Below are 22,452 nucleotides of genomic sequence, written 5' to 3'. Positions count from 1 at the left end.
TTCCCCGGCTTCCCCGACACCCCTGAAGGTTTGAAGTGAGGTAAGCGGGGGTGCGGGGAAGCAGAGGGGCACAGCAGGAGCAGCTAGGGGGTCGGGAAGGGGGAGCAAAAAGCATGCACGAGCGGAGGGGGTGCACGGAGGAGATGCGGCGGCGCGCGGTCTAGCCCCTTTTGTTAGAATAGGCTGTGTCGATACTGTAGATCCTAGGTGTATTACAACTCAGTGTATGGTTTGCCTGTTACCCCCACACATAGAATATACCTGTAGTATATAAATATTAACACAGTACACAGTAGTAGTAGGCACTTGCCTTGAGGAAGCGTTGTTACGCGAAACGCGCGCGTCGGCATACAGGTGCACGCGCATGACTCAGACGCTCATACGCGAGTCAGCTGGCGGCACTGTCTACCAGCATCTGCAGCGTGCCTACTACTAAGTGGCTTCTACATTGGATTATCTAAAGGAGCATTTTAACCAGCAGTCTGTTACTCATTCTGCCCACACTGTGCAAGGTAGGTGCACATCTGTGCACCTTACTTATGTGTTACTACTGATCTACCCTCTCACTAGCACTGACCCTTTATTGACCAGCTATGATTAACAGAGCAGGTGTCGGGTCAGTGCCGTTTATCCTACAGTTACCACTCGCCTACTGAGGTTTGTACTGTGTTAATATTTATATACTACAGGTATATTCTATGTGTGGGGGTGACAGGCAAACCATACACTGAGTTGTGCCTGCCTTCTCTACCAGTGTAGCTAGTGTCTGTATAAGTGCTATACATTTGCCAAATGTATCTGGCTGAGGATAACATAGACCCCTACACACCCAGTTGTAATACACCTAGGATCTATCATCTATCCAGGTGAACTGGGCTTGATTTCAAGACCCTGACTCTACTGTTTACACCATACAGCAACGTTATTTTTACCACCACTTGTTCTACTCCTTGTAGTACTTACCTAGCTAGTCATCGGTGTCGCAGTACCACGATTATTATTGTTGGCTACTGGCAGACCTGGCTAGGGTCAGTCTCTGTGGCCGTTGCTTTACTGTGTATTCAGGGTTTGTGCACTGATACTTACAACCACAGTTAAGTTTCACACCTCTGGTTACTCTCACAGGTGGTTCATCATATCCACCTGTCCTGATTGCAAGACACTCCTTTAGAGTGCCCTTGTCATCGCTATTGTTGATCCAGAACTTTGCATAGCATGTTCATAATTTAGGATCCAAGCGTTTAATACTCATTTTACTCCCCATTATTTTAAAAAGTGGTTTATTAAAGTTTGTTTTAATTTCCTCACATTTCACCCATCAGATGTATTGAGTGCCCAAACTAGGTTTCTACTCTCTGTTCGTTGTTCACTTTACCTACCTTGGGAGCACCTACATCACCATTACATCATTTATTTTGACAGTTGCGGGGGTTCCCTACTAGTATCTATGTATATATGATGCAATTGAAAGTTGTACTAAACTGGATAATTACAATACATTATTTACTACCATCTTCTACTAAAGATACCAGATTTGATAACCCGTAGCTCGATTACTGATCATTTCGAGCATGAAGTTTGCTCTTCATTTTTCTAGAAATATTTGTGGCCATAGAAATAACGGAAGGTTTACATGAGCATATCTATCTGTTGTTCCCTGTAGCAGCATAGATCAGAGTTGCAATTAAGTAGAGTTAAGTACTTAACCCAAACATATCACACATCTTGTACAATTCCCGACTGTTATTTCTAATTTGAGATATACTCAACTGTGAAAACCTAATAGAAGATAACATTTACAGGCAGTCCTCGGTTACCCAATGGAATACGTTCTGGAAGTAGCGTTGGATAGTGAAACCGTTGTAAAGTGAGTCCCATGTTAATCAGTGGCGGTGAGCGTTGGATAAAGCATTCCAGCATCGAAAAATAGCCCTTAGGGCTGCATTGTAAAGCGTTGGATATGCCATTCGTTGTAAAGTGAAACGTTGGATAACGAGGACAACCTGTAAATGGATTTTGTTTTCGGCTGTTATTCAGCTGAGGAAAGAAAGCAGCAGGGCTTCCAAAGTATTGCGATCAGGGTGAATTATAAAGCAGTTTACAAAAATAGTATTAGAATGGGGGCCTTTTGTACCTGTTTAGGAATATGTGCATCACTGGATAACGCTATAGAGAATATTGCTAAACATTTTCTACCTTACAAGAAATCTATTAAAGTAAATAGGGATATTTAAAGGTGAAGTTCCTCCGGAGTGTTTCGTGTTTTCTTCACAAGACTGCACAGCAGGGTTTCTGATTCCACCTGTATAGTTGTTTTTACTGTACTTTTATTCCTTAAAATGGATTCAAATCCCAAATGTTTATTTTGATATATTATGCACTCATTTGGATTATTCTTTCCTGTATTATAATTTGTACATTATCTAAGTCAAGTACTGTGTACATGGTTAATATAAAATATCATAAAATGTAATGCAATACAACTTTGTTTTCATTTCTTTCTATAAGGGAAGAATGAAAGAACTTGAACTTGAACTTTCTGGAAGTGACCTCTACGCAGCCAGATTTGGAGAAACAATAGCCAATCTAGGAGATCTTGATAATGATGGCTTTCAAGGTACATTCGCCCTTTTCCGTCTTAAAGCTGCAGTTCAGGCAATATCCTGCATGTGTGTTTTTTTTTAATAAATGAGTTCTGTAGTAAGAAAAAATACTTTTAGCATTTTCTGTTTTAAAAAACAACAACTTTGAAAGACCAATTTTCTTGTATTCTATTTTAACAAGCATGCTAGTTTCTATAGCAACGATTTACATTCCCCCTATTTAAAGATGTCGCCAAACTTTGCCGATCAATAGGCGGAGAACGAATTGACTGGCAGCTATGCAGTTCTTTAGGTAATTAGAGATTTGCCTACATGAAACTATTGAAGTAAAAAAAAAAAAAAGATTGAACGGCAGCTTTAAGGTTGAATATTGTAGCTCTACTGCAGGGTAAAGTTGTGAACTGTGCAGGTAATCGTGAGAGCAGAATTGGCGATTGTTGCCAGATTTTTATTGAAACAATTTCTTACATTTCTTGAAAACAATCTCACTGCGATCATGACTGTTACATTTTATTAGAGCTGCTAACCCTTTTGCTTGTAAAGGAGCCAGCAATACAAAGCATTAATCATCACCAAATTGCGATTGCCAGCGTTATAATGATGTAATTACAAGTAAACACAATCATTGTTTTAGCATGTGTGAGAAGCAGTTTTTGAAGACTTGCGAGAGATGCCTTTTACAGTATACAGCAGGAGTGGCCAACTTCAGTCCTCAAGGGCCACCAACATGTCATGTTTTAAGGATATCCCTGCTTCAGAACAGTTGGCTCAATCAGTGACTCAGTCATTGACTGTGCCATTTATTTAGCCACTTGTGCTGACGCAGGAATATCCTTAAAACTAACCTGACCTGTCAGTGGCCCTTAAGAACTGGAGTTGGCCAGCCCTGCTCTAGAGAACACAACTGGCCCCGCTGCCATTAGGCAAAGCCTAATGGGGGAAGGGGGAAGAGAGAGTCTGCAAATAAGTTAGTAGCTGCCTGCAGTTTGTTTGTGGCTGCAGTTTATTGTGTGTGTGTGTGTCTGTGTCAGTGTGTCAGTAGCAGTGTTTATGGGTGTAGCAGTGTGTGTGTGCTGTGCTGTTGTGTTGTATATCTGTGTAGAGGTGCTGTGTGTGTGTATAGAGCTCCAGTGTGTGTGTGTGTGTGTGTGTGTGTGTGTCAGTAGCAGTGTTTATGGGTGTAGCGTGTGTGTGTGTGGTGTGTTGTGTTATGTGTGTGTGTAGAGGTGCTGGGTTATGTGTGTGTGTGTAGAGATTATGTGTGTGTGTGTGTGTGTGTGTAGAGGTGCTGTGTGTGTGTGTGTGTGTGTGTGTGTGTGTGTGTGTGTGTGTGTGTGTGTGTGTGTGTGTGTGTGTGTAGAGGTGCTGTGTTATGTGTGTATGTGTAGAGGTGCTGTGTTATGTGTGTATGTGTAGAGGTGCTGTGTTATGTGTGTTGTGTGTGTGTGTAGAGGTTATGTGTGTTATGCGTGCGTGTGTGTGTGTGTGTGTGTGTGTGTGTGTGTGTGTGTGTGTGTGTGTGTGTGTGTGTGTATGTAGAGGTGCTGTATTGTGTGTGTGTGTGTGTGTGTGTGTGTAGAGGTGCTGTGTGTGTGTGTGTGTGTGTGTGTGTGTAGAGGTGCTGTGTTGTGTGTGTGTGTGTGTGTGTGTGTGTGTGTGTGTGTGTGTGTGTGTGTGTGTAGAGGTGCTGTGTTGTGTGTGTGTGTGTGTGTGTGTGTGTGTGTGTGTAGAGGTGCTGTGCTGTGTGTGTGTGTGTGTGTGTGTGTGTGTGTGTGTGTGTGTGTGTGTGTGTGTGTGTGTGTGTGTGTGTGTGTAGAGGTGCTGTGTTATGTGTGTGTGTGTGTAGAGGTGCTGTGTTATGTGTGTGTGTGTGTGTGTGTGTGTGTGTGTGTGTGTGTGTGTGTGTGTGTGTGTGTGTGTGTGTGTGTGTGTGTGTGTGTGTGTGTGTGTAGGTGCTGTGTTATGTGTGTGTGTGTAGAGGTGCTGTGTTATGTGTGTGTAGATGTGCTGTGTTATGTGTGTGTGTGTAGAGGTGCTGTGTTATGTGTGTGTGTGTGTGTAGAGGTGCTGTGTTATGTGTGTGTGTAGAGGTGCTGTGTTATGTGTGTGTGTGTGTAGAGGTGCTGTGTTATGTGTGTGTGTGTGTAGAGGTGCTGTGTTATGTGTGTGTGTGTGTGTGTGTAGTGGTGCTGTGTTGTGTATAGAGGTGCAGTGTTTTGTGTGTGTGGGGTGTATGTAGAGGTGCTGTGTTGTGTGTAGAGGTGGGGGGGGGAGAGTGCAAAGTTTAGTAAGTGGCTGCATTTTTTATTGTGACTGCAGTGTGTGTGTGTGTGTGTGTTGTGCTGTTGTATGTGTAGCAGCAGTTTGTGTGTGTGTAGAGCTCCAATGTGTGTGTGTGTGTGTGTGTGTGTGTGTGTGTCAGCAGCAGTGTTTATGGGTGTAGCATGTGTGTGTAGCAGCAGAGTTTGTGTGTGTGTAGAGCTGCTGTGTTGTGTGTAGAGGTGCTGTGTTGTGAGTGTAAAGGAGGTGCTGTGTTGTGTGTCTAGAACTCCAGTGTGTGTATGTGTGTGTAGAGCTGCTGTGTGTGTAGAGGTGCTGTTGTGTGTGGTGTGCTGTTGTGTGTGTGTGCAGCAGTTTGTGTGTTGAGCTGGTGTGTGTGTGTGTGTGTGTGTGTGTGTGTGTGTGTGTGTGTGTGTGTGTGTGTGTGTGTGTGTGTGTGTGTGTGTGTGTGTGTGTGTACACCCAGAGGGGGCAGCAGTGTGTGGATATAGATATCTGCAGTGCAGTGTAAGAGTATATAGAGGTGGTTTCATGTATTTACCATTTTATTTGAGTAAAAAAATATATTTAACTATACAAAAGTGTCTATTATTTATGAAATAAGTCTACATTTAGCCTATAATAGTAATAATGCCCTCAGAACAGGGCATTACTGGCCAATAATGCCCTGGCTGGGTTAAAGGCCCTCTGCTTCGCCTCGGGCCTTCAACTCTTCCAGCAAGGCATTATTGGCCAGTAATGCCATGTTCTTCAGGGATTATTACTTAAATATAATCTTGTTCTTTGAAGAAATGGGTAATGGTGATCAATGAGTGATTGTCAAATTATTGTCAAATCATTGACACCATTTCAAGGTCAACCAAAGGTCCCTTTTAAACATGTCACTTTCATTTGGTCTCTTGTAGCCCCTTTCATGGTGACAGAATGGAGTAAGCCAATGAAGGCGCACATCAAGCACCATAGCTACATTGTTCAGACATATTGGCTCCCATGCAGTGATATCTCCTGGGTCATTTTAAAACTGCTGGTAGAAGGGGGTGAAGCAACAGGAAGTGTTAAGACAAAACCTTAAACAGCATATATACTGTAGCTGCTTTAAACAAGGAAATGCTGACTCAATGTAAACACTACATGACATCTGTGATGTAGGGGTCATCTCATGGCAATTATCTTGACTAAGATTATAGAAGTACATCAAAAAAAGCTTTTTAAAACACATTTTCAGTAATTGATTCATAAACCATTTTGCAATGAGCCATTATTTAATAATTTTTTTGTAAAAATGGCTCCACGTGGCTTTACTATACATCATGCTCAACTCATTTTAAAATGTCTTATTTGTGGTTTGGCACTTCTGTCCCTGTGATTTGGGTTTTTGCATTTGCAGTACACTTTAGGCTTTTGTTTTCAATAATTGGATTCAGCTGCTCCAGTATGTAAATTCCTCTGCTCGCTTGACAAAAGCTCAAGTTTACATCTGTTTTGGAATGTGCTTCAAAAGTCTATCAAAATAAAGGCCATTGGTTCATATTGTTTAAATAATAGCAGACTCATATCTGCAAATCTGGGGTAATAATAGCATCAAGTTTATGAACGGAAAAAAATGTATCTATTTATTTATTTATAAAATATTTTACCAGGAAGTAATACATTGAGAGTTACCTCTCGTTTTCAAGTATGTCCTGGGCTATATATATAGCAAATGGAAATATTACTGTATGCTCATTTGCATGTCTTAGACAAGTCTGCAACCCTGCCTTTCACCATTACCACCCAGCACACAGTGCTTCCACTGCTGCAGGGGATTCTGGGAAATGACATGCAAATGCCACCCTTTGCTTCAAAATCATATAACATGGTCCCCTGTAAGCTTATGCTTGCTGCATTTCACAGCTTTGAGCACAGCCTGGGATTAGATGCATAGCCAATAAACCCACCCATAGACAGCCGTTTCAACCTTAATGGGTCTCCTCAGTGTGGGGTTGGCTTTGCACTATGAAGCTTAGGATAGGTTTCACCACACTTAGTTAAGTTATGGTGGGTAAAAAAAGTGACAAAAACCCTCCACAGTAAAGCATATAGCAAATGGAAATATTACTGTGTGCTCATTTGCATGTCTTAGACAGGTCTGCAACCCTGCCTTTCACCATTATCACCCAGCACACAGTGATTCCACTGCAGCAAGGGATTCTGGGAAATGTATATATAAATGTATATATTATTTATTTCCAAAATTTGGAAATTTGTGCCCTGTTACTAATACACTTTTTCCTGCTTCAAGACTGAGTGCTATCTCCTTGATTTCGTGGTATCGTTTATTTCCAAACTTTGTGTGGGACTAGCGCCTACCAATATACCTCTGTTAATGGAGTGCCGACTGATTCTATGTAATATATCAAATAAAAAGATCACGTGAGCACATTCACATGTCTTTGACAGGCCTGCAACCATGCCTTTCACCATTATGACCTTGCATACATTGCTTCCACTGCAGCAAGGGATTCTGGGAAATGACATGCAAATGAGCACACCGTGTCACCTTTTGCCTGAAATCCAAAAACATGTGAATGTGCCCACAAGTGATCTTTTTATTTGCTACATGCTATATGGTGGAGGTTTCTTGTCGACTTTTTCACCCATGATAACTTAAAATGTGTATGGTAAATCCTACTGCCTTGAAAATTGCAGAGCCAGTACATCCAACCTCACACTGATGAGACCCATTAAGGTTGAAACGTGTCTGTGAGTGGTTTCTCTGGCTTTGCATCTGATTCCCATGCTGTGCTTAAAAGCTGTGTTAACAGCGAGCATTAGCTTATAAGGGTTCCATGTAAAAATGAATTTCAGGCAAAGGGTGACACGGTGTGCTCATTTCCAAGTCTTTTCCCAGAATCCCTTGCTGCAGTGGAAGCACTGTATGCTAGGTGATAATGGTAAAAGGCAGGGTTGCAGACCTGTCAAAGACATGTGAATGTGCTCACAAGATATCTTTCTATTTGCTATATGATATACAGTGGAGGTTCCTTGTCGCCTTTTTTACCCACCATAACTTAAAATGTGTATGGTATATATACATACTGTATATACATATATTGCCCAAACCTCAACCCAAGGGAATGAAGATCTAGCACACGGATATACAGTGAAAATAATACATATTTAAGTTGAAGAAAACACCAATGTTTTGGTCCTATGCAGAGGACGTTCCCGCCCTGAAGAAGATCCTCTGTATAGGACCAGAATGTTGCTGTTTTCTTGGACTTAAATATATATTATTTTCACTGTACATCCATGTTCTGTATCTTCATTATTCGGTGATACCTTTTTTATTTGGACAAACAATTTATGTCATAGGACAAGCTTTCCAGAGTTCTCCTCTCGTCCTCAGGCCAGCAATACTGGTTTACAAAGGAATCTATGGCTAAAACAGAAGTTTCCAAATAAACTGTGTTAGTCCAAATAAAAAAGGTATCACCTAATACTGAACTCATTTATTCTGCACTATCGCAAACTGGACTAACACGGCTATTTCCGTTTTTATATATATATATATATATATATATATATATATATATATATATATATATATATATATATATATATATATATATATTTTTATATATAGTCAATGGAGAGTAGTTGGCACACACTTATATGCAGTAAAAGATAGGTGCATGTCCCTTAGCAGTAGTAAACAGTCAGGGGTGTTCCTCACAGCAGTGGTGCAGCCGCAGCAACGCAGTAGGAACGAGACAGCACTCAGAGGTAATTTTCAAAAAGATTGTATTAGCACAAATGCCAACATTTCGGTCCTCACATTGCACTGCCTAGAGAAAGGTCCCCCTGTGAGGACCGAAATGTTGACATTTGTGCTAATACAATCTTTTTGAAAATTACCTCTGAGTGCTGTCTCGTTCCTACTGCGTTGCTGCGGCTGCACCACTGCTGTGAGGAACACCCCTGCCTACTGTATATATATACAATGTGTATATATATATAATATATATATGTATGTATATACAGTATATATATATATATATATATATATATATATGTACAAAACGAAAAAAGGAAGCGCTCGATCCTAATGCAATATGTCTAAAATAACATTTACTAATCCCCAAAAAATCTAACAATTTAAAACTCACAAACAACAAAGAATAAGAGCATGTTATGAGATAATACTCATGCACCAGTACTAGAATCTACTCACTATTCACATGCTGACCGGACTTCAGATCAGAGAGCAAGCTGGGAGCAAAGAAAGAAAGAAGAGACTGAAGTTTGGTGAGCATTGTGCTGCTAGTGAGAGCGCATGCACCATACCACTCAGTACTTTGGACTCTAAGACGCTGACAGCTACCGCTACACAGCTCCCCGTCTTATTTTGCCCTGCCCGGAACTATTTGCACACTAGGACTGTTCCTGGAGGACGCTAACAGCGGCTGTGTTGCTCCCTGAGTTCCTGCTGGGCGGAGGCTCAGAGGGGTTTGGACGGACACAATCAAGAGGCTTGTGAGCGGAGGAGCAGAGTTCTAGTACTGGTGCATGAGTATTATCTCATAACATGCTCTTATTCTTTGTTGTTTGTGAGTTTTAAATTGTTAGATTTTTGGGGGGTTATTAAATGTTGTTTTAGACATATTGCACTAGGATCGGGCGCTTTCTTTTTTCGTTTTGTACAGATCTGCTGGGAATTTGTTGGTTCCATATAGAAGGCTGCCAGTATCCTGCATAGTGTCATCATTTATTCTGGGATTATCATCTTATGGACAGTATCCAATTATGTTTTTTGGACTTTATATTTGTTTTTTTATTTGTCCATTGATTATTTTACTGAGCATATATTCCCATCTTTACCTTAATAGTTTTATATCCCAAGATACCTGCAATTTATTTATATATTATTTAGTATTGTATACATATAGATTCGGTGGTCACATAGTTATCATCCACTTCGTCACAAACTACACTATATATATATATATATATATTTTTAGTATATATATATACAGGCATACCCCGGTTTAAGGACACTCGCTTTAAGTACACTCGCGAGTAAGTACATATCGCTCAATAGGCAAACGGCAGCTCGCGCATGCGCCTGTCAGCACGTCCTGAACAGCAATACCGGCTCCCTACCTGTACCGAAGCTGTGCGCAAGCGGGGAGACTATAGAGCCTGTTACAAATGTGTTATTTACATCGGTTATGCATGTATATGACAATTGCAGTACAGTACATGCATCGATAAGTGGGGAAAAGGTAGTGCTTCACTTTAAGTACATTTTCACTTTACATACATGCTCCGGTCCCATTGTGTACGTTAATGCGGGGTATGCCTGTATATATTTATATATATATATATATTAGCAATACACTGTTTATATACATAATTATTATTAGGATGCACATATAATTTATGTTTTGGTTGTTCACATCATAGTTTTCATTCATATAGCCCACATATTAGGGGTTTTATTATTAATTTACATATCCACTTATTACTATATTTACTATATTTACCTGATTTATAGGCAGTCTTTTATTTGTTAATATATTATATTATATATTACGCACACGCACACGCACACACACACGCACACGCGCACACACACACACTGCAAGTAAGAAAAGGTAAACTAAGCATACAACCACTGCAGAGGAAATACAGAGGTGCTATGCTTATGACTGATGTTTAATTTGGATTGTAAAAAAGAATAGAGAGATATGGCATTTTTAATGCCTCTTAATGGTCTTACATGGACATTATTCATAGATGTTTTATATTCCTATAGGAGTTATTTTAAGGCAGCGCATCTTCCTTAGGAGGTTTCATAGTCTGTTATGAAATCTAATGGAGGTGGACAAATCTTGTTCTAGGTATTCACTTTGTGTGTTTATAAAGTGATACCGCCCCCATGTCAGCATCTCAGTATGGTGCCATAGTCTATTTAAACTCTTTTTACAATACATTATAATAATAAATGGTTAGTACCCATGGGTTTGGGAAGTAAACTGTTTAAAATATACAGTTATTATATCTAAGGTTCAACAGAAGACATATATACAGTACGGTAGCTTGTTCGTGGAAAATATACTCTTCCACTGTCTCGTCAATAGTTAGAATGTGTGATAAAGTAGAAGTCAGCAGTAGCAGTTTAAGATTTCAGTTTAAGCGCAGCAGCGCAGTTTTAAACCTGATATCACCTCTGCGGACCTTTAATCAAATACTTTATTGGTATACATTTAGTGGATATGTATGCAACTCAAAGCTGATGTCCAATGCAAACAAACAAATGTACCTAGCAGGTCATACTGTAAGCATCAATTGTGAGCTATGTGAAAAATTATTAATTTACTGTTAAATAGCAATAATGTCATCATGTTAAGGAACAGTTAATCTGACAGATTTACCAGGATTTTAATCTAATTGGGTGATATACAATACTGCCACCCTGTGGTAAAATTAAATAAAGCAATGTTGCTCCATTTAAGCAAAAACACTTTTGCAATCATGCTTTAAAACAGTAATACGGGTTAATTAAAAATTATAATATATATATATGTTTATTTTTTATTACAGGTTTAAATCAGGGGGTCTCCGGGGCCGAACCCTGTTAATTTCAGCTCTGGGGACCCCCTAATTCCACAGATACCTCCGTAGTGCTGTCGGTATCCCTGCAAGCAGAGAAACTGTGATCCTCAATCTAATAGCGGCGTTTAAATCTCATGTCTCATGGCACGTGGGCCAATAGGAAGCTGTAATGTAATCCGGGGTGGCTTCCTATTGGCCCGTGTGATCTGGACCTTTAAACTCTGCAGAGATACCGGTACCACTACGGAGGTAAGTATATCTGCAAGACGGGGGTAACCGAGCTGAAATTAACGGGATCCAGATCCGGAGACCCTCTGCTTCAAAACTGTAATAAAAAAATAAATATCTTTTTCTTTTTTAAAGTTAACCTGTATTGTTGCTCTCAAGAGGCAATCCAAGCTCGCGGATTTGTTTTGCAATTTTTTTTTTAACATAACATTGAAGCAGGGGGTTTCTGGAGGTTAACCCCATTAATTTCAGACCCCATGGTACTTACTTACCCCAATAGGGGGTGCCGGTAGCCGCGGTGCACGTAATGACGGCGTTTCAAAGCTCCCACGTCATGAAGGCCAATAGGAAGTTGTGATGTCATCAGGTTCAGCTTCCTATTGGCCCGCGTGAAGCAGGAGCTTTAAACTACAGTATGCCGAGAAACCTGCACCCCCTACGGAGAGAGGTAAGTCTCGCTGGGAGCAGAGGGTCCCTGGAGCTGAAATGAAAGGTTTGAAGCAGGGGTTCTTCGGAGCTGAACCCCTATGTTAAAAAACAGTATTAAAAAAATCATGAATTGCTCCTTTAAAACACACATTTTATTTATTTACTGATGTATTTTTTTTTTTCATAAACGTTTTTAATGTGTTTTGTTTTACAGTAGTTTCATATTTTGTTTCACAGTTGCTTGGAGGGATATATCATAACATATCACAGTATATCATGTTTCACATAGTACAGTACCTTTGTTATAAACATCTGTATAGATTAAAGTTCGAGCTACAGTAAATACAGGAAGCTCAAAGGTCTAAAAGTAAAGTGCAAAATGTCTATGATCTATGGCGGGGTTTCCAACATTTTGCCCGCAGGCACCATGGCGCATGCCAACCCTTTCGTGGGCACTCACGACCGACTTGCCAACCAGTTGATAATACGGTGTAGATCAGGGGTCTCCAATACATCAATCCTGAGCTATTGGTAGTGCTGCCAGTGAATTACGCGCTACAGTGGCGCCGACTGCTTCTGAGTGCCTCTCTCACGCGCTGGAAATCGGGCCCAACTTTTGCATCCGCGCGTGGGACTGGCACAGCACTGAAGGAAGAAAGCAAGACTTTCGAAATGCGTAGGGTGGTTCTGTGAGGTCCCTACTACTCGGGTGTGAGTGCTGTACCTTTCCGAAGCTGTGAGCAGCTGTGAGCTGTGGGAAAGCACATGCTGGCGTAGGAATATCCAACATTTCAGCATTGCTGTGTTTGGTGCACGTGGTGCGGGCAGACCAGGAAGTATCTGTGTGTGTGGTCCTGGAGCTTCTGCAGTGCTGGGAGAGGACTGAGGCAGACGCAGCTAGCTGGAAAAACCTGTCCCTGCCCATAAGAGACTCCTCGTCTGAGCCCGGGTGTTAACAACAGCAGCAGCAGCTATCCATAAGAGGGGATACTCTTTGAATTATCCATTGCCTGATTACATCCTGTTTTCGGTAAGCAGGTACCCCCACCCGAGTTGGAGATCTTGCCTGAACCTAATATATGTTTTTATGTACTATTTTATGTGTAATAAGTGTATTTTATGATAATAATGATATGCAATATTAAATGCCATTGTGAGTAGTTACCTGTTGTTCTCAACGTCTGTTAAGTGTTGTTTGTTTATGTATGTGTATGTTTTACAGTATTATGCTATGATTTGATTTCTTTGTATATTTACATGTTCACCCTTACCACGTGGAGCATCCAATCGGACGGGCGATTTCCGTGGCTCTGGCTGTATATTTTATAATATATATTTTATAATATCTATTAGAATTGCTTTGATCATTACAGTGTTGAGCGCCACTGATATAACTTCTTTTCCACTTCTATAGCCTGACTAGGGGTCAGGGTTATATCACCGGCTGCCAGCTCACTGTGGGATATAGCGCTACCTATTTGTTTTTTCTCTTGGAGGGATATATCATAACATATCACAGTATATCATGTTTCACATAGTACAGTACCTTTGTTATAAACATCTGTATAGATTAAAGTTCGAGCTACAGTAAATACAGGAAGCTCAAATGTCTAAAAGTAAAGTGCAAAATGTCTATGATCTATGGCGGGGTTTCCAACATTTTGCCCGCAGGCACCATGGCGCATGCCAACCCTTTCGTGGGCACCCACGACCGACTTGCCAACCAGTTGATAATACGGTGTAGATCAGGGGTCTCCAATACATCAATCCTGAGCTATTGGTAGTGCTGCCAGTGAATTACGCGCTACAGTGGCGCCGACTGCTTCTGAGTGCCTCTCTCACGCGCTGGAAATCGGGCCCAACTTTCGCAGCCGCGCGTGGGACTGGCACAGCACTGAAGGTCTACCCCTAAGGAAAGTGTATTGTGTGTGTGGTGTGTGGTGTGTGTGTGTGTGTGTGTTAATTGGTTGGCATCCACCACTCTCTCCTGATCTCTCAAGTGTGGCCTTGGGCACAAAAAGGTTGGGGACCCCTGATCTATGGACTAAGACTGAAGCACTTTTTAATAGACGGGTGATGTCATTTACTGATGGTTTATGTTTTATAGATAAAGAGTAAGAGACAGACACAGAGATGTAAATAGAGGTTATACATGTTTTTGCAACAATTTCATACAAAAGCAGGTCTTTTAACCTAAATTAGAACACCACTCCAAGACAAGCTTTATCCCGCAAAAATAACTTTAAAACATTGCACTGATTTTAGGTACAGGAAACATTGATGTGTGATAGTGCAGAGTGGATGACATTCCTTTGGGTGACCTAGTCCCTGATGGGTATTCTGTTTGATAGTGCAGAGTGGATGAGATTCCTTTGGGTGACCTAGTCCCTGATGGGTACTCTGTTTGATAGTGCAAAGTGGATAACATTCCTTTGGGCGACATAGTCCCTGATGGGTATTCTGTTTGATAATGCATAGTGGATAATATTCCTTTGGGCGACATAGTCCCTGATGGGTATTCTGTTTGATAGTGCAAAGTGGACGACTGATTTAATGCATATTCAAAATGTCTCAGGGTCAATTGTATGGCAAAGTCTGGCTTTATACAAAGTTTTTGTACTGTCTCTTTCTAACAAAAGTTTGCGCCTATTTACTGTAACTGCTGCATTTTATTCTATTAGCCACAGTGGAAGGATTTCACCATGCAACCAAATGAAATGTGTTTTGTGGCATTTTAAATGGTAAATAAAATTGTAACGACAGTATGTTTCTAATTCTGTGCAGATGTGGCCATAGGAGCTCCACAGGAAGAAGATCTCCAAGGAGCAATATATATTTACAATGGAAGAGAAAAGGGGATAACTCCTTCATTTTCACAGGTATTTTTGTAGTTAGCGGTGGGGGTTAGGGGTCTGCGTTGATCCTAGGACCTCCAAGAATATCCGGAACTGATTCCGATCCTGCTGCTCACGACTCTCCCATGATCAAAATGGGGAAAACTGAAAGATAAGGACAAACAGACAAAGAGGAGCGCAAAAAGAAAGGCAGGTTCAATTCCACATATAAAACACTTTATAAACAATATGAACAAGATAAAAAATTGCAATGTAAAAATAGGGGGACAAACAGCAATTCCACAGTCTTTCCCATCTCCGGACAAGATGTTCCCGTGGACTCCCTCTGATGCTTTCGCCTCGCGAGAGCGTAATAAGACAGACAAGGGGAGGCACTTAAAGTCCAGAGCGCCTAAGAGACCGATAATCGGAGCTCGTATGTGTAAAACCCTCTCTAAGGCTGGGGGAGACGAGACACTAAGACGTGTGATGTCACTGCGTATTGCGTCCTCTACCAGTAGACCAATCACCTCAACGTGTTTCGCGTGTTAATACGCTTCGTCAGGGGGTGTAATTTTTGTAGTTAGCACTAAAAGCCACATTATTGTTCTAAAATATAAGCCATGTAACACAGGTCTGAAGGAACAATAGATGTGGGGGAGCATTTATTAAAAAGATGCTAACAAGTCACTCCTTTCTTTAATATAATATGACTATTAGAGCAAAAGCTTATCTAACATGTATGAAAAGTAATGTTGTCTTATCATTGGTCTATTTTTTTTCCAGAGAATACAAGGACATAAATTCGGCTATGAATTAAACATGTTTGGACAGTCAATATCAGGAGGACTGGATGTAGATGGAAATGGATATGAAGGTGATTAATATGACTTATTTTTTTAAACAGAGCAACCCAGACTAACAGCTTGGGTAGGTGGTGAAAAATAATGATTTACAAAGGAAAATTGGATGTGGTTCTTTCATTTGTAATGTCTTTGTAGAGTATATCTTAATAATGAATGCACCCATTGTGATTTATTTGTAATACTTTGATAAACACAGAAGAAAACACACTGACATAAATTAGTCTTGAGTTGAGCAAAAACTCTACATAAATAAGAAAAAAAACCACCACAATGCTTTGGGGCAAATATGCTAATATTGTAATAAGCTATCTTTGACATACTGTAGCTGTGGTACTGTACTTGTATGCTGCAAAATAGGATGTAAAACAGACATTGTCCTCAGGTACTGCAGAACTAGGGTGACTTTAAAGTTTAAATGACAGACTAGAAACTTGTTTATAGCTCAGTAAATCTTTGTGCAGAATCACAATGATGTATGGGACTTCACCGACAAGTCTATCCCCTTCGATTAATGATACTCGAAAGAATTGTGTGGTGGTCAATAGGTGGATCTGCACTGAGGTGTGTATGCCTAGGAAACCATTTCTTTTACCTAATGATGTTCATCAATCTGTGCTCTTTCACAGATGTAGCAGTCGGTGCTTTTCTCTCTGACTCTGCTGTGCTGCTGAGGTGAGAATGAAGCATTCCATGTATAAAGACAGATTAAGTTAATTGTAACTAATGAGAGTCAATTCCGGAAAATGACAGTGTGCTAGTGACCTCATAGTGTTCTTCATGCAGAGCTAAATACTATTCATTCATCCGCTCATTTATGTCATATAGAAACCCACTGAATTCAATAAACACATTTAGATAAGCAGCACAGGGGAAGATAAATACTTTTTGGACACTGTCAAGATGGTTAATTAAACAACGCATTTTTTTTATATGATCTATGTTGTAGAAATAATTGTTTTAGAGGTAACTGCTGTTATTTAATTATATATTATCCTTCCCTTTCTTTACATAACGGCCTGGCTTATTTTCTGACTTAAAATTAAACGGTTGTATTATATGGAATTTATTAATTAAGTTATATTTCATATAAAAGCCCTTTGCATATTTTCAACACTAAATATGAGTTAATATAAACCTATTTAAAATGTTATATATATATATATATGTGGCATGCATGCATTGGCTTAGGGGTTTTCCATGTAATGTGGACTTGAGACAAAAGGTGGCACTGTGTGCTCATTTGCATGTCATTTTCCAGAATCCCTTGCTGCAGTGGAAGCACTGTATGCTAGGTGATAATGGCGAAAAAGCAGGGTTGCAGACCTGTCTTAAGACATGTGAATGTGCTGACAAGTAATATTTTTATATGCTGCATGGTGGAGGGTTTTTAGTCACCTTTTCACCCACCATTATATATATATATATATATATATATATATATATATATATATATATGCAAATACAACTGTATGCTCATCTGCATGTCTTAGGCAGGTCTGCAACCCCGCCTTTCCCCATCATCACCCAGCATACAGCACTTCCACTGCAGCAAGGGATTCTGGGAAATGACATACAAATGAGCACACAGTGTCACTTTTTGCCTCAAAAACCATTTTTAACATGGTTCCCTATATATATATATATCGTCTTTCTTTTGTACATATTGAGTAGTTTCCCCGTAGAGATATGCAATCCACTGTAGGTCTCCGTGGCAGTAAAGTTGGTCAATTGTTATACATGTTCCTTCAAACTTGCCAATGGGGTAATGGTCATTCAACCCCAGCATTGCCTGAGAGATCTGTATCTGACATTAAAGGGGTTAATCTAGATGTATATCTGGCATAAAGATTAATGGAATCCACTAGTATGGATCATGAACTGTAGCAATGACACAGATGAGTTTGCTTGTTCTATTTTCTCATTAGAACAAGACCAGTGGTAACAATTGAAGCAACTTTAATGTTGCCAAGTACAGTGAATCGGACAAAGTTTGAATGTGTTGAAAACGGACATCCCACAGTGTGCATGAATGTTACTGTCTGCTTCAGCTATCAAGGACTTGATGTTCCTGGTCACATTGGTAAGACACTGGTTTACATGAATATCTCATATTTCCACAGATATGTACAAAATAGAATTACACTCTAGCCTTGTCTGTAATTTAAATCAGTGTGTTAGAAACCACTACACATTTGGGAATACATGCTGAATAGAGTTTTTACCATGGATTTCCTACAAAATGTCAACGGCATTGGTCTCTTCAGTGGGCCACATCTGTTATCAAATTCATTAATGCATTAATGCATTTCCAAGTATACTGTAGATACAGAAAACAGTGTAAACCAACTCATAAAGGGTCTCCTTGTAGCATATTTCAGTACCTTGCAAATTGTGTGTGCAAAATCAGTGCATAGAACAAATATTTCATAAAATGCACGCTTCTTTCCCATGAAAAGTGAGCTGTTGCTATGTCATATTCCTATTAATATTTTCTTATTTAATACAGCATAGTAATAATCTCCATACTCTTTTACTCTAAGGTCTGCTAAATCATAATATAGGGGTTCCAAACAGAAGTAAGGTATTAGTATGTCTGATTGCCCTTTCAAACCCAACAATGCTTCTTCATGAAGCAAACATTGGAGTAGGTGAGTATGGAGATTGATCTCATAAAGTATTACTGTATATGTTAGAACAGGGGAGCGCAAACTTTTTAAGCTGTGCCCCCTGCCAGGCTTCCCAACGGTCTCGCGCCCCCTCTCCTACCATCCACATGCGTCAAATGACGCTCCAGGGTCATGTGACCCGCGGCGTCATTTGACGCTGCATTGCCATGGAGACGCGTCTGAAACAAGGTAAGTTTCCTTGTGGCTGAGGCCTCACGTGATCTTCCGGCATTAAATGCCTGGGGGAAGAGCGCGGGGCCTCTGCAACAGCCCGCACCCCCCCAGACAAAAATCCCGCCCCCCCTGGGGGGCGTGCCCCCCAGTTTGTGCACCGCTGTTAGAACATTGCATGGAATGCAACTCAGGTGTAGGGTAATAAGCTTGTTAATACATTTGTTGGTATATTTGCATGTTTCAGACAGGCCTGCAGCCCTGTCTTTTCCCATTATCGTTTAGCAAATGATGCTTCCAGTGCAGCCAGGGATTCTGGGTAACGACGTGCAATGGGTACTCACAGTGAGTCACTCTTTACTTCTTATCTATTTCAACATGGACCCTTTAAGCTTAGGTTTGCCGCATTACATAGCTTTTCAGCACAGTACAGAGTGACTCACTGTGAGTATTAATTTGCATGTCATTACCCAGAATCCCTGGCTGCAGTGGAAGCACTGTTTGCTAAGCGATAATGGGGAAAGACAGTGTTGCAGACCTGTCTGAGATGCAAGTGGTATTTGTATTTACTGTATACTGTCCAGTGGATGGATTTTGTCACTTGTTTTACCCACCATAACTTTTTTAATGTCTGGTTAATACTTATAAGAAGGCTACCAAGTTACATAGTTACATGGTAGTTACATATTACATAGTAGATGAGGTTGAAAAAAGACGTACGTCCATCAAGTTCAACCTATGCTTAATTTAGACAACAGATACTTTATCTTATATCTACTGTATACTTACTTATTGACCCAGAGGAAGGCAAACAAAAAACCCCAGTGACATATCAGCCAATGATATCTCATAAGGGGAAAAATTAATTCCTTCCTGACTCCAAGAATTGGCAATCAGATTACTCCCTGGATCAACATCCTTCCCATGTATACTTACAGTATTTGGTATATCCCTGTATACCTTTCCTTTTTAAAAAGATGTCCAACCTTTTTATTGAACAAATTTATTGTATCTGCCATCACAGTCTCCATGGGTAATGAATTCCACATTTTAACTGCCCTTTGGCAAGTATTGATGATATTTTCAGCACTTTAGTGGTATTTATTGATCTGGCAGAATTACATTTGTACACATGCCAAAAGCAATACAGGCACTGTAATGAATGTGGACGTTAACTATTGGATCAAAAAGTGTATTCCACTGAGGTGTAGGTTCATCAACGATCTTGAGAAAAGACTTTACATTTTAGATCAACTAAGAACCTTGACGAAAGAGTTTTGGACTAATCAGTAGCATGCATTGTGAATGTGATCTGTCAAAGTAATCCAGCTACAAAACTCAGTAAAAACTAGGGTATTTTAAATGCACCAGATTTGAAGCAACAAATCCAATTAAAAGCAATGAATGAACTGCTTAATCTTGTATAGTTCCACATTTCTGCTCTTTTTGCACATACCAAAACACATTTACACATATGAGGTTTATCATATACAGGTTACTCTTTGTAATTATGTTTATCAAGGTTTTCAGTGTTCCTGTGAGCGAAACCCTCTCTTATAAGGGTAGCCCCCTTTATCTGAAATAATTATCTTGAGGATATATGAAATGTATCACTCCATCACCTTTTAGGAGCATATATATGAGAGATCTTAATAATATTGTTTCCTTTCAATGTTTGATAAGTAAAATTATTTAAATAATATCAAAGGCGTTGTGTCCTATTAATTTTATTCAAATTATTTAATATTTGATCATACCTGAATGTATCCCAAGTTTTACGTTGCCATGGAGAAAATGTGATCAAGTTTACCTGTAAATATATTTTAAAATGCTAATACTGTAGTTGTCGCTATGTACAATTCTGTAGACATTTCTTAAAAGACCAAATATATATAATTTTTGGAGACAACGACTAGACTGATTTTATGATAACTAATGAATGTATTAAATGCAAGTGGTCATAGGTATTAATATGTCTGCTTCTTTTAACATTCATATACAGGTTCTGCAGCAAAAATGTCCGATACATTGAGAAACAAAATATACAATATGTTGGAAATAGATTTGTTGCATTTCCGATTAGCAAGGTGTAGCATTGATACATGTGAAATACATTTATGCCTTGAGATTAATTTATTTTGTGCTATTGCAATGGAAGGCTTTTTTAACAGAACTCAATATTGTAATTAAAGAAGCCCACCGTATTAAATATTAGGAATGACTGAATATGTAAGTAAAACTGCAGAACAAGAAAGAAAATGTAACTCTAGTCAGAAGTACAGTAATTTATGAACTTGGCCTTTTGAATTCCTCAGAGACCAAGATTGTTTCCTGAACCAAGGGGATTTCTTAGAAATAGTCAAATCTGCTATAGGAGACTCCCCAAATCATTTAATTTGGAAACAAGTAGAACAAGGAGGTAGTTTCGGTGCTTTAGTAAATGCACATCAGTTTGTACCGATTACTTAAGTCAGCCCCTATTGTCAATAGTTGTGCTTAACTGAATGGAAATGACAATCCTTCATTTCAATTCATGTTGTACATGTGAAAGTGTTTGAAATATTTATTTTTCAGTTTTGCACTACAATATCAGCTCAGACGTTAGAAGAAAGACTGGGACCCCTGCAAGATTTTACTTTTCTTCCAATGGAACTTCAGATATAATTTCAAGAACAATGGAAATGAAAACGTCTGCAAACTGTAAAATACATCAAGCATTCATGAGGGTAATTTCAACTTTTATTATAGGATTTTATAGGATATAGGAAATATACATATACCATTAAATTAGCAGTTCTGCCTAGGATTTTTAATTGTTTCCCCTAAGTGAGAAACAAGGGGTATCCAGAGCAGAACTGCATGAATTTGAGCTCCGGGCACCCCCTGCTTCTCGAAATACCTCTGTAGGTGCTGCTAGTAGCATCCCTGGCTGAATGAACAATATCGCTCAAATCTTCCACAGCACGGGAGCCAATAGGAAGCCACAACTTCATCCGTTTACAACTTCCTATTGGCTCGCATGACATGGGTGATTGAAACCTCCATGGAGCACCAGTACCCCAGATGGAGGTAAGTATCTCGGGAAGCAGGGGGTCCCCATAGATTCAATTAACACAGTTCCGCTCCGGAGACCCTCTGCTTCCCACCTAGGGGGATTTTCTTTTCTTTTTTTTTTTCCTAAATGCAATGCTGCTTTAATGTTTGTAGATTCACCGTAGACGTATACTTGAGTAAACTAGATTTATTTATGGGTAGTGATGCTTTTTAATGGATCAAAATGAAAAACGGCCATAAATGCGGTTTGTACTTGAAAAGGACCACAAAACGCTTCTTTTCTGATCTTTTGTGAACACAACAGTGGTGATATATGAGGAAGAGATCTGTGAGATCCTGATACAGTAGCTCATATATACATGGGACTATTGTGCACAAAATGACAAGCTAAGAAATACAATTACTGTACATTTCCTTTCAGATTGCAAACATTAGAAAGATCACTGTAATCAAAATCTACCAATCTACATGGCTGTCATTAACCTTTTGCATGTCCTAGCGATGTAACTGGTACTTCAAGGGCCATAGCACGCCAGGGGCCCTTAAAGTGTTCTATTTACATCATAGGTCCTTGCTCATTTTCCAGAGACTGACCGTTTCAACCCAGCACCCAGCCCAATTGAAACGGATGTGGTCAAAAAACTGAATGGAGTCTTCGTGAGTGATATATCAGTCACCCAGCTTCAATACCAAAAATACTGCACCAGATTCATCCAATAGTTAG

The 22,452-nt window shown here is 39.8% G+C and overlaps 2 protein-coding genes across 6 annotated transcripts in view; one reads left to right on the top strand and one right to left on the bottom strand.

The window, feature by feature from the left end:
* Positions 1-22,452, bottom strand: part of CERKL (CERK like autophagy regulator) — a 291,588-nt gene that overhangs the window by 57,761 nt on the left and 211,375 nt on the right. The window contains exon 11 of one of the 2 annotated variants that reach the window (XM_075608915.1): positions 13,730-15,136. The exons of the other annotated variant lie outside the window; for it this stretch is intronic. Within the exon in view, the coding sequence (XP_075465030.1) occupies positions 15,061-15,136 (76 nt within the window). The 3' untranslated portion in view covers positions 13,730-15,060. Of the gene's footprint in view, positions 1-13,729; positions 15,137-22,452 lie in introns of those variants that run through there. 2 annotated transcript variants of the gene reach the window in all.
* ITGA4 (integrin subunit alpha 4) overlaps positions 1-22,452 on the top strand; it is a 158,272-nt gene that overhangs the window by 93,434 nt on the left and 42,386 nt on the right. For all 4 annotated transcript variants that reach the window (XM_075608909.1, XM_075608910.1, XM_075608908.1 and 1 more), the window contains 6 exons: positions 2,509-2,617; positions 14,922-15,016; positions 15,758-15,848; positions 16,464-16,509; positions 17,763-17,917; positions 21,249-21,400. In XM_075608909.1, the coding sequence (XP_075465024.1) occupies positions 2,509-2,617; positions 14,922-15,016; positions 15,758-15,848; positions 16,464-16,509; positions 17,763-17,917; positions 21,249-21,400 (648 nt within the window). The remainder of the gene's footprint in view (positions 1-2,508; positions 2,618-14,921; positions 15,017-15,757; positions 15,849-16,463; positions 16,510-17,762; positions 17,918-21,248; positions 21,401-22,452) is intronic.

Source organism: Ascaphus truei, chromosome 7 (genome assembly GCF_040206685.1).
Source record: "Ascaphus truei isolate aAscTru1 chromosome 7, aAscTru1.hap1, whole genome shotgun sequence".
Classification (NCBI taxonomy): Eukaryota; Metazoa; Chordata; class Amphibia; order Anura; family Ascaphidae; genus Ascaphus; species Ascaphus truei.
This window is presented reverse-complemented; position numbering and strand designations above follow the sequence as displayed.